The sequence below is a fragment of the Apostichopus japonicus genome, chromosome 16 (assembly GCF_037975245.1).
Source record: "Apostichopus japonicus isolate 1M-3 chromosome 16, ASM3797524v1, whole genome shotgun sequence".
Lineage (NCBI taxonomy): Eukaryota > Metazoa > Echinodermata > Holothuroidea > Aspidochirotida > Stichopodidae > Apostichopus > Apostichopus japonicus.
In genome coordinates this window covers 6,098,596-6,117,899 of record NC_092576.1, presented here as the reverse complement: position 1 = coordinate 6,117,899, position 19,304 = coordinate 6,098,596, and the positions used below count along the sequence as shown (strand labels likewise).

Here is a 19,304-nt window from a genome sequence, read left to right as displayed (position 1 = left end):
TAAGTTTTTTTATTAGGCTTTTGTCATATCGCAACTGAAAAGGCAGCCGTAGTCGGTTTAGGGGCCTAGGATAACTATATCATGGGTCCAGTATATAACAATACAGCAGTAGCTATAATTGTATTCATTTAATTGCTTCTTATATCGCTTCGTAAGAATTACTTGTGAAACTGCAGTCCACTGGCAAAGTTTTGACGATTTGGGCACCTTAATGCGGCCTACGATATCACCATTTTGAGTGATTTATGTCAACTTCATCACTTCAGTAACGTCAAGGACGTAGTGTTTGTAGTACGCACTCGTACTTTCTTGACGTACAAGCAAAGCGCCACCAGTTGGATAAGTGGCTTCAGCACTTCATTCGTCCTACCTCTAATTCTATGGTATGCAATATGCCATGTGCATATCTTAATGTGAAGGGTTGCCCTGTAAAATATATATGCTGACGAACGTTACACTATACATGTAAACCGGAGTAGCATATCTTTCTACAGCATACAAGTAAAGTATTATAAAGCACAGCATTGCCTTTAGACCTAACTTATGGACTACAAGGGTACACTCCCCTACCCCAAAAGTCGAAGTATCCCCAACCCCACCATCATCTCTGAGTCTTCTGCGTGTCTCTGTACATATGCATGTCCTTCAGTATATCCTTTTAAGGTGTATGTCCATATGTAGCGTCACATTGCAAGTATAACATAAATGGTTTTTGTTTATCATTAATGTTTAGTCATAAATCAGACAGTAATATAACCCATATGTCATAGATTAGAAACCATCCTATATTTATTTCACAACAAACCGTGCCCACAGGTCTATAGAGAGCCATTCTGAATACCAGACCTGATTTCCATTATTTCGTGATGTCCCACGATCAATTTATGTCAGGAGTTCAATTAAGTGTCAGTTTTCTTCCATTTTCAGATGTCTACCACAAACCTTTTTGTAATCTCTGCTATCCTTTGGTGCTCATTAAGTGGTAAGATTCAGTACCGAATTTATCTTGGAGAGTGGGGGTGGGACTGCGATGGTTTATAGATGTAAGGGAGAGGGAAGGGTTACATGTAGATACAAGAAGTGAAATGAAAGACGTGTACTTCGGTATTAGGATTTGCTATGTCTGGATCAGTACTTACTCAATCACATCACATGCATACGCCCAATATTGGAAGGGAAGATTGGACAGGTATTGGGGGCGGTGACTTTCGCATATGTGGTGAAAGGTTCTTGAATACTGGTGGAAATGCAATATGAAGGATGCTATTCTGGTTGGGCAGTGTGGTTGGGTTAGGGTGTCAATTGAATGGTATTTTTAAACAGTAGTCGAATGAAAGTCAAAACTAATTACTATTTCATATGGTGGTTCTATGTTACTTTGACATGTACCAATTTATACATTTTGAACTCAGTCTGAGGGGGGAAATGGATATATATATATATATATATATATATATATATATATATATATATATATATATATATATATATAATACAACTTTAATTTGATATGAAACAAGGTAAACGTCTTTTTCTTCAATTACAGGCACGGTTGTTTCATCAGATGAGTGCCAGTCTCCGCAATATCTGCAATTAGGAAAGAAAGGTACGATATCCTGCAACTATCCTGGTGATTTATATGGAGCAGTTTGGTTTAATTCAACCAATGTGACTAGCAACGATCGACCATTTATATCCCTCACAGAAGGTAGAATATCTGGGCCCGGATATAAGTCCGGAGAATACCTAGTTCACCCCAATGGATCTCTTATAATCACCAAAGTTTCCACCAAACATAATCATGTTTTCAGAGAAACGACATTGGCCACTATAGACGAAGATCCTATCTTTGAAGATGTTCGTGTAGTTGTCTATGGTAAGTCGATTTCTTTGATAACGACATTCATAGTTCATTTGCATCAGTTTATTGTGGTGGTTGTATTTACAAATATCACAAAGTAGAAGACAATACATTATCTTTAGGCTTTCATATAGAGGAAATCTTGCAAATACAGATATATTCAGTTTATCCTTCATATAACATTTTACAATAATAAAAGGAACGTCTTAATTCCTCATACTTTATATGAGCCTTTCTCGGAGTCTAGCTTTCTACTTTTTAACATAAACCTTATACTTTGCTTATAAAGCCATTAACAGGTGGTCGCTCTTCAGTGATTTTCTTACAAAGAAAAAAATGTTCCCTGTTGAAAATAAGAAAATAAGACAATCACATAATAACTAATTTCTTGTTAAATGTTGAAACAAATCTGACAAAAATAGTAGTCGTGACACCTTACAAGAAATTAGAAGTGAATTCTCAATCCGTCAAAGCATGATTTCATGTCTCCTCAAATCCTCCACAGTAAAAATAAAGAAGCAGTATCCTTTTACTGGACGATAAAACATTGCTACTAACGTGTCGAAAATTCAATTAACTTAAACAGTTGATTGCAGTAACATGGCGATTAACTACGAGTAAGCAGTAATTTATAAATATTTCTTGAGCAGGAAGAAGCATAATTCAATAGTTCAATATTTTCCCATTTTAGAGAACTGTTTAAGTTTTTAGTAATGAATGCATCTAAAATGAGCTTGAATTTCCAGAGACCCTAACCAATACTCCAAAATTTTACTGAACATTTCTCTTGCTCCTGCAAATCATTCAATGTCAAGTCATTCTCTAATAAGAGAACAAACGAGACAATGACTGATTTTATGCCTACTGTAGGAGATAAATTCTTCTCTAAAAATCGTTCGTGCTTGTTGAGAAGAAAAGCATGATGTAAACTATATGTCTTTAGTTTGGCCAATCATTCCTCGATGATCTTCACATTCTCCTTTCATATTTCATTATCCTGTTCTATACATGTTAATCAGCGTCCATAGACTAGTGGTTAGGGTGTCCGCATAAAAAACGGGAGGCCCGGCTTCGAATTCCGGTGGAGGCTGGAAGTTTTTCACTGACTGTTCTGGATTTTAAAACTCATTACGATTTCAATTAAATATATAAATAGTTTCAAGATGTTTGCGTAATATCATGATGCAAATCTTAGTCAATAATAATAAAAGCGATGATAATAATATGTTAATGAAAATGACGCGTAACACTAATTAATGCAAAGGTTATATTAAAATGTGTGAACAAAGGGTGATAATCATCCAGGTTGGAATTAGCTAAATTTACGAGAATATTTCTATGTTTAAACTAAATTGGGGGGCGATGAAGCCAGGAATTAGTTTGGATAAGGATTATGTTCCTAGTGGAGGCGATTATAGGCGTTTTGAGAGCAAGAAAAGTGATAGCCATAGTTCTAACTTTAGGAGGCATGCTAAGGTACATAGTTTCAGGGATAAGCTGAAGATTGTCTTTACCAATGCTAGAAGTATTCATAAAAAATTTGCTGAATTTACTGTGCTTCTCGAGGATCTGAAACCGGATGTGTTTGGTATCACCGAGTCTTGGTTAAGGGAGGACATTGATAGTGCTGAGGTTTCTCACCCGGGGTATGTTGTGTATCGTCAGGACAGAAGGGATACTCATAACGGGGTTGGTGGGGGAGTTTTACTGTATGTTAGGGATGACATTGTAAGTGTTGAGAAATCTCAGTTGCAAGGGTCTTTTGTTAATTCTGTCTGGTGCGAGTTGTCCACAAACAACTCCAAGAGGTCCAGGGACGTTATCACTGTGAGTGTTGTTTACCGCTCTCCTAACAGCAGCGATGATAATGATGTCGTGCTGTTTGATTCAATTAGAAAGGCTGCTAAAGGTGATGTTGTTATAATGGGCGACTTTAATTTTCCTGACATTAATTGGATAGATGGTTCTAGTAGTAGGAAAGGTAGTAATTTTCTAGATGTTGTGCAAGATTGCTTTTTACATCAACATGTTACTTTCCCTACTAGGGGGGATAACATCCTGGATCTTGTTTTGAGTTCTAATCCAAGCAGTGTTGTTGATTTGACCGGTCTAGGAAAACTAGGAACTAGTGATCATGATATACTAGCTTTTGATGTTGTTTGCAAGGTCGTAAGTTCTGTTAGCAAGTAAAAAGTCCCTGATTTTTCGAGATCAGATACAGAGGCAATTGAAACTTTGCTAAAGAGTACAGATTGGATTAATTTGTTTAGTGTTATGAGTGCTTCTCAGTCTTGGATTTGTTTTGCTGATAATTTAAAGCCATTATGGAAAATCATGTTCCGTGGAAGAATCGTAAAAGCAGTAAGCCTCACTGGATGAATAAGAAAGTTAGATGTGCAATTAGGCAAAAACGTAGAATGTGGAAGTTGTTTAGGAGGACTAAATCTGAATCTCTTTTGGCCAAGTTTAAAATTCATCGTCTGAAGGTAGAATGCTTAGTCTCTGATGCAAAATTGAATTTCGAAAAAAACATTGCCCTAAAAATTAAGGATAACCCAAAGGCCTTCTTTTCTTTTGTCAGGTCAAAGCAGAAAGTTAAAGATGCAATTGTTTCACTTAGGGCACCACAGTCTGATAAGATAGACATCGACGGAGATATTTTGTGTACAGCTAAGAAGTTTGCTGATGACATCAAATTGTATTCTGAGGTCCCTTCCAAAAGCGATTCTGAGAAATTTCAAGCGGATTTGGATAAGATTTTTTCCTGGTCTCAGGGGTGGCAAATGCTTTTTAATATTGATAAATTTAAGGTAATGCACATTGGTAGTAGTAACCAAAAGTTTACATACAATCTAAATGGTGTGGAGTTACAGGAGGTCTCTGTTGAAAGAAACCTAGGTATCTACATTGACTCGTCTCTGCAACCTTCCAAACATTGTCTTGAAGCTGCTAAAAGAGGTAATAGGGTTTTAGGTATGATCAAGAGGAACTTCAGTTTTCTGAAAGAGGACATCGTAGTTAGGCTTTATAAGCAGTTGGTTAGGCCTCATCTGGAGTATGCTGTGCAGGCTTGGAACCCTTATTTTGCTAAGGATAAGGAAGTACTCGAAAAGGTCCAGAGGAGAGCTACTAGGATGATTAGTTCCTTAAAGAGGGTTCCTTATTATAGGCGGTTACAACTGTTGAATTTCACCACACTGGAGCTTAGGAGGTTACGTGGGGACTTGATCCAGGTTTTCAAGATTGTGTATGGTTTCGACAATTTATCCTTTACCGACTTTTTCATGTTTGCAAACAGTAGTTGTACTAGAGGTCATTGTCTTAAACTTCAAAAGTCGCATAGTAGGATTAATATTCGGCATAACTTTTTTTCTAATAGGGTTGTGAATGAGTGGAATAGTTTGCCTGAGAAAGTTGTACTTGCAAGTATTGTCAATGGGTTTAAGAATGCTTTGGACAAGCACTTTAAGCATTGTAATCGGGACTGAGTGTTTGTGTCTTCAGTTTTTTCCCTCTCTTTATAGGGTCCTTGATGGGGACTTAAGTGTCCCTCATGATCCTTTTTTCTACTAAACTAAACTATACATTGTTTCTCTTTTAACGTGAAGGTTTACAAGCTGACAAACGGTGGTGTGTACATTGATTCATGAATCCATTCATCCATACATTTAATCATCTACTCACTCAGTCATATTCATTATTTATAGATGTTGTTTAATGTTATCATACAAACGCTGGAACAGTGCGAACAAGTGAGAAACTGTCGGTGTACAATCATACACATGATAAAATAGTCTCACGTGATTAGTAGCCTACTAATAGAGTTACAATGGTTCAACAGTGCAAAAAGTTACATTATTGAAATAGCATGTGAGCATATACCTAACGGTCGAACCACACTGCAGCACATTAATACCCTAAAATGAAGCTATGAATATGTTTGAATATCATGCGGTGTTTACGTGACGACTGGATATAATTTGGTAATTACAGTTGCTAATATATTATCTTCAGTAAATAGTCAAAATAGAATATATTTGTAAGGGACAAGTTACATCTTCAATTTCTTATTGAAATATAAATTATTCGCAAAGTATGGTCTCCAATATTAACAATAAATTAACAGCTTAGTGTGAACTGCATTTAGTAGGAAAGATCTTTATTAAAGAAGATTGACTTCCCTGCGACCATTAGTTGTTGGGGAACCCAACTAAATTTATGAAAAATATCCATATATATATATATATATATATATATATATATATATATATATATATATATATATAGGCCTAATATTTTCTTGCTGGACAATATTACTTAATATGTCTTTATTTCCACAATTTTCAGACAAACCACAAGAACCGTACCCAACCATTGATGCTACTGGATGTGACCAGAAATCATTATGTTTTTTTAAAATTAAACGCTGCATCCAGTTTAAGTTGTAATGTTTTACGAGTAGGTGAAGTATTAGATGATTTGTCATGGAAGTTAAGAACTAACACTAAGGATGGACAGATCTCTTCTCAGTCGAAATCTGTAACAACCAGTGTCAATGAATTACAATCTTACCATACTGTTGTAGATATTTCGTTAGAAACCTCTCTCTCATTACGTGTATTCGTCTGTGCAGCGAGAAGCGATGTGTCTGAGGTAGGTAACAGTGAATCTACGATACTGGTTGAAAGCGGGACACTGGAAGCATCTAGCGAACCTCTGATTGTAACTCCTAATGAAAGAGTGGTTATGAACTGCGGGGAAGATGTGTCATTCTTTGTATGGAAAAAAGTGGGTCAAACGGAAGAAATTATTGCATTTGGAACTAAAAGTATGAGTGAAGTTTTATTCCCCGATGGATTCACATTGCAAAATAGCTCTCTTGTCATTAACACGTCTGGAAATCCTACCTTGGGCACGTACAAGTGTGTTTATAGCACTGACGGTGTTACAACGAAATTTACTGATATAATTTTTCAGGGTAAGAACTTAATTAAATGCAAGAACTTCCCAATAAATATTTTTTGTGCAAGTTAAATTATATGTGGTGTGACAGTTAGTAAACCTAAAATGATCGAATGCTTTTGTTGTTTTGATTTGGAATTGAAGAGGGTAGCGTTGTTAAAAAAAAGTGGCACATTAAAAAAAAAATATCGGTAAGGTAATTTGACTTTGTATTCAGTGAACAGTCCTTAATACCGATTTGATATCACGTTGTTTATTATTCACATGCATTTTTGTGGGCTAATATGAACCTAATTATCATAGCTGTGTTGATTTGTTATCTAGAGATGATGTCAACTTGTATCTGGAATTGTTGATGTTCATGTTTTGACCATTTCTCTTCGCATTTTAGAGGAGGAACGACGAACTGGTTGGATTGTTGTTGTTGTTGTGTTATTCGTGTTGATGAGTTGCATCGTCGTACTTCTGATCGTGTTCCGCCGCCGCCGACTGAAAGGTAATTCATTGATTAATCACAAATATCAATCTTACTCTGAAGTATTTAATAAACTTATGTTTAATTGATTCGGTTCAGGGTTATATTAGATAACTTTAGATGATGAAATCATGTCCCGCTAATATGAATCTCATCTTAATGGATTTATACTTGAAATACTTTGAATCCATTGCAATCTGTGACACCTGGATATCTGGTTCACCCCTCTTTTTTGCCCCACCAATGGCTGTTCCGTGTCCACATTATTGATTTAACATTGTGTTAACTCCAACTTGTAGCATGAGGGGTGGATGGGGTCTTCCATTGCAATAAAAGTGAATCTCTTACATATTACATCCCCCGCACACTTTTGGATTAAGCCTCTCCGACATGCTCTTTATGACCTCTCAAACTTTCCCGGTATAGAATTCTTGAAATGCTCTCCTGTGATTCCTCTTCTACTATGTGCGTGGAATGCGAGCTACAAACCTGGTTAGCACCTACTTTCTAGTGCACGCCGTTTTTCAAGTGTATTTGGAACGCAGTACTTTATTTCATTGTTTCACTACAACTAAGAGCATTTTGCGGTGTAGCCTCGGTGACAGTAACCACAATCAGACTAAAACCACATACATGTAATGATGTAAGCCAAACGGACTATGTTTAGAGATCTTGGTGAAAGCAAACTGTTACAAGAACAAGAGATTTCAAAATAGTAACATCTGTTCAATTGTTCTGATCAAAATGTGAATACCCTAAGCTATTTATGCTGATTAAAAGTGTCCGTCACTCTCCACACTTCATAACAATATATTGCAATTACCAGGGCATTATTTTTGTTACAATCGGGTGATTTCACTGTCGCAAGTATAGTCTAGGGAGAAATAAGGATAGGCCAATAAACTTTAATAAGATTTAAATAATTGGATGAATACAGCTTGATAATAGTATGTATTTAGATTTATCCTATCATGGATAAGCTATTGACCAGACGAAATATTAGCATAAACTTCTTCTTTGAAACACACCTTCCAAAGTCAGACTTTAGCCAACGATGTACGTTATTAAGATGAAATAGATGAAACAGATTGAACAGATTAATCATATTAAACAGAATAAACAACAGACTGACAAATGAAATAGATGAAACGGATGAAATAGATTAAACTAATTAAATGTATTAAAAGGATTAAAGGGATTAAAATGATTGAACAGATTAAACATTACACAGATCAAATAGAATAAACAGAATAAACAGATTAATAAGATTAAATAGATTGAATAGAAACAAGTGGTATTTGAATGTTAACAAACATGATCATCCTGACATAAAATAGGCAATTACAGATCGTTTACTTCTACCAATCAGTCAAACTCACGCTCTTCCTATGATCGGTCACTTTGTATATTCATCATGCATCATTCCTTCACATAAAGAGTGGTGCAGGTCATTTCTTTAGTTCAGAGTTCAAGTTGTCCATGCAGTTCTCATGAAAACGTGTGACTCATATCCCACAGATCTTAGGCGTCAAGTTATGTATATAACTATATATTATCTTACCTAACGTATTGAGACTGCCTAATACGCCGTTTGAAGCTTGTGTCTGTAATTATATTAATACTTTTATTTTCGCTGTTAGAACTAATACCAGTTTATATCGTATTTGTTAATTCCACAGATCGACAGAGAACAATAACAGCAAAACAGCAGTGGCAGCAACTACTCAAAGCTACGAAAAGGGTGACAGAAGAAGATTTAAGAGGTATCTTAGTTATCTATATTTATATATATTATATTTAATTACTTCATGGATTATTTGCAACTTTCAATCACTGATGTGTATTTAATTTTGACGGAAGAAACTATTCGTTCTCAGTTTGGATTAGTAAGTTTCCTGTACTGCACTTACATATACATTTAAGTTAAAGTGACCCAAAATGAAATAGAATACAACTGTAAGGATGCTACTCATTAATCGATTTGTTTGTTTGTTTGTTTTTTCATTTTAAAGCCTTGTGTAAGAAAGTTATAATTTCGAAAGACCAAACTCGAGCTACACACGATGGGATAGTGAAGAGGTTGAAGGAAGCATCTGAAAGACAGGTGAAAAACTTTTTAAAAGAATTTCTAATATTACTTTACTTTCGATTCAGTGTGTAGAAGAAATACAGAAATAATGTACCTTAGCTTGATGCTCTTTTGTCAAACAATAACAGTTAGTGGAAGAATCTGATTATATGAGGCATTGAGAATAAAGGTGACCGATCCATAGATAGTTACCTCGTTAATTCATTATATTTTGTTTTAACTTTCAAAATAAAACATTAGCCACAATATCCACTAGGTTCATATATACATTTAACGAGAGCTTGTCCGATATGTTAACCGTTCAGTCATGTCTTAATTCATGATGTTTTGATACATTGAACAATATTTCAAACAGTGACTTCGCGTATTGTTGACTTTCAGTGAGTTAAAACTCATTTACTTTTCTAAATACTTATTTTTGTAGAAGCAAATGATATGTGAAACAAAATTGCCCGCATCTAGTGTCGACTTCATTTTAGACATTTTCAAACTCTACAGAAGAAAACTGCAAAGTGGATTAACAATTTGTAATATAGATACGATTTAACTGATTGATAATTAGGTCAAATAATGGACTTCGTAATCACGCACGTGATGTTGAATAACTATCATGAAATATGTAAATTTGTTGCGTATTTGTGAAGAATAATTTGTAACCTTTAAATGCTTCAAGTTACGGCGATTAAAATATTAATATTACATAAATATTTTTAAAATTACTGTATTAAATGAAAGATATCGTTGATGAACCAGTTTTCTTTGGCTGCTGTTCATATCCATTGTCAATTAGCAGTTTGCTTTCCGATCCACATCATGTTATGGACTAACCTATCTTAAACCTACAGGCATGTATTGTAGCTTACTGTATTCCTGTTAGCCAATCTTTAAAAAGTTTGTGATCTATCCTAGTTAGTCGATGATCTGAATAATGTTGATAATGTTTTGAGTTTCCTCATTCATGTTTGCTCAAACTTATTATGTAGTTAATTTCTTGAATAGGTTGAAATTTCAAAGATTGTACTGCAAGACAGCTTGACGTCAGTCGAAGATAACCGTGTAGCTATTAATCTAAGCTCTGGAGCAGTTTTACCTCCGCTTAACACTTTGAAAAGATTGAGCATTAAAAACGAAAAATGGCAAGAATGGGACTTAACCAAATTGATAAGTATCCTACAATATGCGTGTCACAGAAGTCCACCGACCGCGATCAGGTAAGCGTTGTTACTTTGAACAGTCGACTATTATTCATGTTGTCTGAGAAAGATTGACATTCAATTAACCTCTTTGTTGGAATAATTACTGTTAGAGTATAACTATATATATGTGAAGACGTTTTAGCAATATGTCGAACCATCTCGTGCTTACTTACACATAATAACACGTACAGCATATACCTCTTTTATCTAATTCATTGATTTATCTACCAAAGAAATTCGGTGGTTTGCTCCTTCGTTTGCGCAGGCATCAGATGTGAATGGAAAAAAAAGATAAACAAACTTGCACCCGCATTTGGGGACTTCATAATAACGGTAATTAACACCCTTTAGTGTATATGATGACAACAAACTGACGAATTACTACAATTTCTTCTCATAGGATTGAAAGGATTCTGCTGCCGTTTGAATTTGAGAACAAGTTGAGCACGTTCACTGAAAACTTAAATTGGTTCACCGACTAACATAACGTTAGTCCATCTGGTGCCTCTCCCGACTAACATAGCCTTAGTCAGTTGCTATACCGACTAATTTATTCCTTAGTCAGTTGGATTTCTTAGTCCGTCAGCTTAGTCCGTCAGCTTAGTCGATCAACAATTTCTTAGTCGGTAAATGTATATTAGTCAGTTACATTAGTTGGTGACATTAGTCGGTCTTTACCGACTAATTTATATGAGCCACCGACTAGTTTATAGCAGGTTTTACATTAGTCAGGATGGTGCCTCTCCCGACTAACCTTTCTTAGTCGGTATCGAATGACTAGTTGCACTGACTAGAATCACTGAAAGAATTAAACCCGACTAGTTTCACTGACTAGCATCACTGAAAGAAAAGAGAGCAGAAGAAACACAAATAATGTGTACGTTGGCAGTTTTTATTTCTGATAAAACTTCTGATGTCTACAAAAGGCTGACTTTCCACAGATAGAGAAGAAATCACTGTAAATAAAATCTGAAAATCTGATTTTTTTTCCAACAAAGTTAAGACAAGTTAATGGATCAAACATGAATCGCAAAAGTATAGCACTGCACAATAATGCAAAGTTGAATCTTGGGCAAGGGTTCCTCATGACTTTCGTTTTAAAGTGGTACCCCAAATCGACACCAGTTAAGTCTTCACGAACAACGAGTGTTTCTCTTAACTACAAATGGCCTCCCACTTGTCTTCAGGAAGCCAAAATCTGCACCATTATTGACCTGTGAACAGAAAATATGATATACGTGTAAGAACAGATACAGATATAGCACATGATAACTCACATTATCATAAACATACATTTACATTAAAATTTTATAACATATTGGGAGGTATACATTTAAATCTAGGTCCCTCAAATTATAAGCCAGGAATAGCAGCTTTACCAAATTATTATTAGCTTTGCACAGCATAACACCAAGTTATTTCTCAAAGCTTAATAATTATGTTAATCATGTTAATAATGATCCCAATAGACCGGGATCCCAGAGGGTTTGGTTAGCTGGGAAGGTAACCAATTGCCTTGTACATCACAATGTTCACAGTGCATTCCTGTATATGAAACCAGAGTCATTTACATTGGTGGGGTAACCCTGCCAGTAGACCCCCAAAATGCCCATCCCCCATTGACCTAGATTAGCTCATGAGGTAACCAGTTGAAAACTACTGTAAAATGATTGGCAGGACTCTATATATATGTAAGGGATGGGCATTTCCAGTAATTTATATTAGTGGGGTACCCCTGCCAGTAGACCCCCAAAAAGCCCCCCCCCCCCTCATTGATCTAGGTCAGCTCATGATTTAACCAGTTGAAAACTACTGGAAAATTATTGACAGGATTCTATATGTAAGGGATGGGCGGATTCTGGCAGTGGTGGCCCACCAATATAAAATACTGGAAATGCCCATCCTTACATATGAAGTGATACCTATCATTTTCCTGTAGGTTTCAACTGGTCAAATCATGAGCTCACCTAGGTCAATGAGGGGATGGGCATATTGGGGGTCTACTGGCAGGGGTACCCCACCAATAAAAATTACTGGCAATGCCCATCCCTTGTATCTGAAGCCCTAACCAACATTTTCCAGTAGGTTTCAAGTGGTTACCTCATGAGCTGACCTAGGTCAGCCGTGAGGGGTCAATTATGGGTCACTGGCAGGGGTACCCCACCACCAATAATTACTGGCGATGGCCATTTGTTGCTCTTGGGGCCATACCTGACACATTGTTCTTACTTTGATGTGGTTACCATGAAAGCTGCTCTAGGTTAGCTATTAGGTGACTTTAAAATTGCTCTCCCAGCCACATCCACCACAGTCGGTTTGCCAGTCGTCAGGTTTCATATACAGGAATGCATTGTGAACATTGTGATGTACCAGGCAATTGGTTACCTTCCCAGCTAACCAAACCCTCTGGACTCCCGCTCTACAGATCAGTGAAAATTTGACCAAACTTATGAAGCTTGCACGTAAATGATATACTAGACTGTTTTTTTTTTAAAACAGGTTATGAAAAGTATCTTAAATATCATTAAACAGTTGGGTACAATTGTTAAACTCACTCTTCCATCTTTTTTTCTTTATGGTACTTGTTCCTTTGCTTTTTGGACTCTTGGATAAACTCTTTTGTTCTGCGAAGGGTACCAATATATCATCTTAAAACATGTCTTTAAGCCATATATAACACAGTTCTCCTCTTCTGTTGTTGCCTCCACACTGGTGTCGTACATCACAGGAAAGCTCACCCTTGACTTAGATATTTGGCTTTTCAATTCCTGCTGGAAAAAAGAAACAGCAAAGTATTCATCATTTGAAAAAAAAAAAAAAAAAGTTGTCACCACAAAGTTATGTGAGATTTGCTTCCACTATAGTCTCAAAAAACAATCCCAAAGTTTGAAGCAGACTGTATAAAGCTGAAAATTTGAACGAGAGTGTCATCACCATTGCAACCAGAATCAAATGCCCAGAATACAGAGATAATAAAACATGGGCTAAATCTTTGTTTGTTTTTATGATCTTTAAAAATATAAAATTTTAGAAACAGAAATGCACTGAGCCAACTTATTTATAGGCCTAATCGTTTTTAGTTGTTATTTTGCTTGCTCACATAACAAGCCTGTTTAGACCTAGGCTAGAGGAGAATCAGTACTTTGTTACACTAAGTTTGTATTCGGTCGTTTTGATTTAGTCTTACTAGTAGTACTAAAGTATATAATGGACCGGCGAAGACTATAGAGAATACCCAGAGTTTTAGCAATTGCGTTAAACTGTATCATCTGATCTATTATTTACGCCAATGAGTTTCATTTAATCTAGGATCCAAAAGAGAAAACTAATTAATCTTAACCTTTAAACTTTGCTACTAAACAGATATGCTTGAATTACAAATAAATGTCAAAAAACATCATAATCTAAGAATCGATGCATATACATATATACATAAACAGAATAATTTGAATTCGCGCAAGTGAACCCTGCACTACATTGGACAGAAAAAAACGTGCAATTAGACCAAACTAAACATACTAAATTTTCCGTTACTTGTACATAAAATATCAATACAAATACAACAACTTACTCTTTTGGCAGTATACTAAAAGCACATGTTATAATAACTTCAGACTATCAAGCTTTTCTGAGAAAAAAACGGTTAATACTTCTTACAGTAAGCAAGTCGACCGTGAAGGAATGTCGCAATTGTTTCCTGGGCGTGACCGGAAATTAAATACTAAAAAATGATAAATGAAAAGGTTAAATAGAACTGAAGCGTGCATCCTGACTGCTCGCCACATATAATACCGTTGACTAGCCAACATAATTTGTTCAGCCTACTGTGACTGTACGTTTGAAGGTCTAGCCTTGCTTATTCAATATCACAAAGCCTACCCATTTAGATTCACATGGGAAATTACAGGAAATCTTTAGCAAATGAGTGTAGACTTCAAATAAACTATTGAGCCTTATAGTTCCAGCATTTGTTTGGGAATAAATTAGAAGATTATGTGCCACTGTTCAATCTAGCCCAATACACACATAACACATTGTTAATTGGTGTTTAGAATGCACACTTTAGTGTTGAGAATGCACTGCAGTACCCAGTAGAAGCCTATAGGCTACTCACTGTCATTGCACTTGTGTATTGCGAAACGCCAACGTGACAACGGTAGCGTTACACTAACCATAATACAGTACTAGTGCCAGTGGCCTAACAATTAACTTTAAGTTTACCTTCAAGTTAAAGGAATAACAGGTAGGCCGATGATGCAGTTCATACCTCCATTCTTCTAAATACCTTCTTGGGTGATTTACGGTTGAAAGTTGCTTACAGTGATCGTATGAAACTATGCCAAGCCCAGCAAGCTGCCGTTGCCTCTCGGTTTCCAAATTGAAGTGAATCTAATTGGGTTAAAATACATTAGTCCGTCGACAACGACCAAGCTACGATTATGGCTTAAATCGGGTGTCCGTATCGTTCTTAGTCCATGGGTTAAAATACCTTAGTCCGTCGCCACCGACTAAGCTGCGATTATATTTTCCTTAGTCAGTGTAAACTAACTAAGAAGCAGCGATGAAACGAAGATTTTTGCTAGTGCGTGTGCATTGACTAACGTTACAGACTAATTTAACGTTAGTCCGTGGCAATATTGATTAGTTTATTTTTTCAGTGTTGCAGCAGAAGCCATTTGGTAATAATGCAGTTAAATAAATGAATTTTTACAAATAAATTAATCTTTACAAGTAACTCTTTATGACTTGTAATGAAGTAATGCAAATGACTGCTTCTACTCGATTACGAACAGTGACTTATGCGATTATGATTAACCGTTGTACAACTGGTTCGAAATAATAGTGAAACACGACACAAAATGGAAATTTGTTCATGATTGTATCTAAACACTAAAGCTACTAATTTAACGACTGGACTCGTCATGCCTAATGTCAGTAACAGAGCGAATTTCTTACTGAAGCCAAATAGATTAATGCGATGGTAATTGCGCGTGAAGATGGATATCAGATCATTAACAAAATTTAAAAAACTGCGTTCTCCAAGATATATTCATTTTCCGTTGGCCTCTTGTCTTCCTATTAGCATTAGGCAGTACACCGAGAGTTGACTACATGCACAGTCCCATGTGAAAGAGTGTTTTTTAGCAAATATGAGTTGTGAACAAGACGCCATTATAGTAATTGAGAGGGTACTAAAGGAATGTCAAGAAGACTATTACTTGTGCTACAAATACAGGTGGCACAGTTCATCTGTTTCATTGAGAATTACTACGTTTATCAATTATCGTGCAAAAATTAAATAAATGTTATATGTCCGGATGTAGCTGACAAAACGGGCTTGGGCTAATTGTTTTACACGTTCAAGTTTCCATAGATACCAGACTAAGGAAATCTCTTTTTACGGTCTCTTTCAGTCAAGTGGGTAACTGGTGATGCATCTGCAGGAGTACTGTATTTGAATTACTTTACTGAACAGTGGGAGGTATGTCCTGGTAACATATGTTATATGAAGATATCATTTACATAGACCTATTTCTAAATAAACCTTTCACATAGTAGAAGAACTCACATAGTCAAATTCATATTGGTTTCGTCTTAATAACACTCATCAAGTTGTTGCTAAGGTCTTCTTACATATATATCAAGGAATGTAATGTGTACTAATCATTTTGTTATTTGTTTATTCACACAGAGTTCTGCACATGAAGCTCTAAAAGATTATATATATAAAGGGCTTGTAAGTATACATAACTTAGTAAAATATATTTCAATCCAGTGCAGTAAAGAATGTGAACAGTTGAGGTCAACAACACTTGATTCCGTTCAACGAATCTCATATTTTTCAGGAGTGGCGCAATTACGTTTTACTTTTTGGGAGGGGGAGGAGGAGGTGGTTGCGCCACGGCTTTTCAGAAAAGAATATGAGACAGAACAGAAATGACCTGGATGTACCAGGATAATGTTAAGAAGCAGAATTAATTGCCTATTCTTTCGTATTTATAAATGAAACGGCTTAAAATGTGTGAAGATTTTATTTAACAGTATATCAATATCTTATAATTTAGCAAAGTCTACCAAAGTAATCATGAGTGTAATGTTAGGTTTACCTTGTGCCAAGAAGATCAGTGTATTCCAATGAATATTCATCTATATAGACAGGTCATGTTGCTTTGTAGATGAGGGGATATATCAGGAGTCGAAGGAACGAATAAAGGATTCATCGTTTGTGCAAATGTTACATTTCGTTTACATTTCCACTTCCGGTCGCTGTATGTACTTTATAGTAGCTGGTATGCTTGCCTACAAATTATGCTAACTGTAGACTAAGTTAGAATTGAACAGGGGAATGGATATTTAAGAAACAGGACAATGTTTGCAATTTTAAAAACAAAGAGCGATTAATTCCCATTATATTAACTGTATAACCATTGTACAATTAAGCAGTAATTGGTGTATCATATCATGTTAAATTTGTATATTTAACTTAGTGACAATATTAAACTGTCGGCTGTTTCACATCTTGTTTTTCAGTGTTCGAAGTGTGAGGGTTTTTTTTTTGTTTTGCCATGCTGTAATAACTCTCCACATTACCATGATTTCCTACCTTATAGACATCTACTCTACTATCAAAGCTAAATGGTGGTTAGAGGTTTATTATGAATGATTTATTACCTCTTGCAGAATTAATTATTAGTAGTACGCCACTTACAAACCCAAAGTATAGAGAGCCCTTATAAACACATAACGTTTAAGTTATGTATTACACTTTTATGTGATTGTCGTTGGCAAACAGATACTCTGAAATTAGCTTCTTCACAAGAAACAAACTGTAATAAAGTAAATAAATACACAGATTAAGGTCACTTCCAATTTAGTAGAAAATATTTCATTTCACGTTTTCTTTCCGTGTTAGTTTTGCATGTTTTGTTTATGTGCGTGATAATACTGAACTTAATGTCCTACGCTTGTATTACAGAAAGAGAAGGCAAATGAAGAAGTGGTAAGTAAAATGGTAAATTTAGTATCCCATTATAAGTAGAAATTATGCCCGTACTTTTCATCAGATTAAATTATCAAATTATTCTACGAGCAGGAAAGGATTATATAGATATTGTGGTAAATTTGGTAAAATATTAAAGAAAACATTGTACTTACGAGTGAAATGTCAGGTTTTGTATGTGTATGACCATAATATTTGGGTAGGGCAAAATATGAGGTTTTAGTGTATTAATAAATACACGCTTTACGCTCTCTCGCTTTATCTTTCCCTAAAATCTCATTAGGTTAGGACAACTATTTACCACGATGACCCCAAAGACGGCAGGGCCTGGTGGGGTGGTCTGGTCGTAGACTTAATTCTCCACCCCACTTTTTGGCTTGTACTGAAACCTGTATTTGACAAAACAAAACAAAGAGCGAAAATAATCTGCATAAATTAAAAACAAATGAAGTCTTGAGATTAAATGACGTCAGTTTGAGGGGATGGTTGAAAGTTTGAGGTATATTAGTCGAAATTTGCAAGGAACAAGTCCAAATTTAGAGAATATAGGAATATAGAATAAGGAAAATAAAAAAGCCGAAATTTTTTTATGAACACTTTCGAAATATTTTCTTATTCTATGGAAATAATTAAAGAGGGTACAAAGGTCGGAACGATCGACATTTTGAGATAAGCAACATAAATGTAGGTATTACAACTTCGAGAAGAAAGTGGAATTGATATAAACAAAAGCGAGGTTCAGTTGGTGAAGCAGTCAAAATTTCGAGATACCATGTTGAAGTTTACCTAACGAAGCATAAAAAAGTAAAATTCGTCTAGCAAAGTTACCCAAAGTGACCACCGGTTATTATTCTCCCCTCCCATCCCACTCCCCATCCTCCCTACGTACCTCACTGCCCGTTGCTGTTGAGTTTGCCTTAGACGTCACAGAGGACAAAGTTCGATCAATCTTATAGTCAACGTCCCCCATTTTAAGATGGTATCCACCGTTCTTGGACTGCCGTGTAAGAGGAAGTAAATATGTGATGCCTTAACTGGTTATTGGCTATGTGTCACATGATTCCATGAACATCACCTGTACTTATTGCAACAAATTAATTTGTTACCGCAAGGGACTCTAAACATGGAAATTAATAAAATATAAACGTACAGGGGAAGGGAGGAGGAGCCGACTGGGGGACCAAGAGTAAACATGATTTGGGATGCCGTCATTGCCCTCCCCAACCCTCATGTCCTCCCCGCACCTTGGTTCCGCTACTACGGTGTCATGATTTTACTGTGTTCTCAACAAGATAGTGTGGTTGCCATAGTGAATTTCTTGTGATAACATGGTAGCACATAGTTTATGAAGTCATGTAATCGCAACAATGTTAAAATGAAAGATCTTTAAGCTAAATGATTTTGGAATTCACTGTATAGGTGATATCTGAATGCAAAGTGAATGATGTAAACAACTGAATAATAAAATAACTGGAATCAGATCACTATTCACAGTTTCAATTTTGTTAACCTTGTGTTTGCTACATAAAACATGCTAAGTTTTCTTCTTGCTGATCAGATTTCATATGTTAATATTGTATGTGATAATAATCTTACCCATTTGTTGCTTTCAGACCGACCAAACGGAAGGGTAAGTCTTAATACTGCGATTCCTTATCTGAACTGATAAACCGTGTTCTAGATTCGTAGGTAACGAAATAAAATATTATGTGTTGCAAAAC

At 35.8% G+C, this 19,304-nt stretch overlaps 1 protein-coding gene and 1 long non-coding RNA gene across 3 annotated transcripts; one reads left to right on the top strand and one right to left on the bottom strand.

Moving 5' to 3' along the window:
• The first annotated feature begins 1,551 nt into the window (after positions 1 to 1,551).
• LOC139982584 (uncharacterized) lies at positions 1,552 to 17,664 on the top strand. 2 transcript variants are annotated; one of them, XM_071995502.1, is made up of 5 exons: positions 1,552 to 1,876; positions 6,209 to 6,839; positions 7,215 to 7,319; positions 8,978 to 9,061; positions 17,560 to 17,664. In XM_071995502.1, the coding sequence occupies exons 1-5, from the start codon at positions 1,874 to 1,876 to the stop codon at positions 17,574 to 17,576; spliced, it is 840 nt and encodes a 279-aa protein (XP_071851603.1). In that variant the 5' UTR covers positions 1,552 to 1,873; the 3' UTR covers positions 17,577 to 17,664. The 2 variants fall into 2 exon arrangements, with proteins under 2 accessions (XP_071851603.1, XP_071851602.1); XM_071995501.1 differs by lacking the exon at positions 17,560 to 17,664 and adding an exon at positions 9,311 to 9,471.
• On the bottom strand, positions 11,039 to 14,798 carry LOC139983084 (uncharacterized). The gene is made up of 3 exons (XR_011798502.1): positions 14,155 to 14,798; positions 13,139 to 13,354; positions 11,039 to 11,797 (listed from the first exon to the last, which is right to left on the bottom strand). It is a non-coding gene; the product is annotated as an uncharacterized lncRNA (long non-coding RNA).
• Positions 17,665 to 19,304: the final 1,640 nt, after the last annotated feature.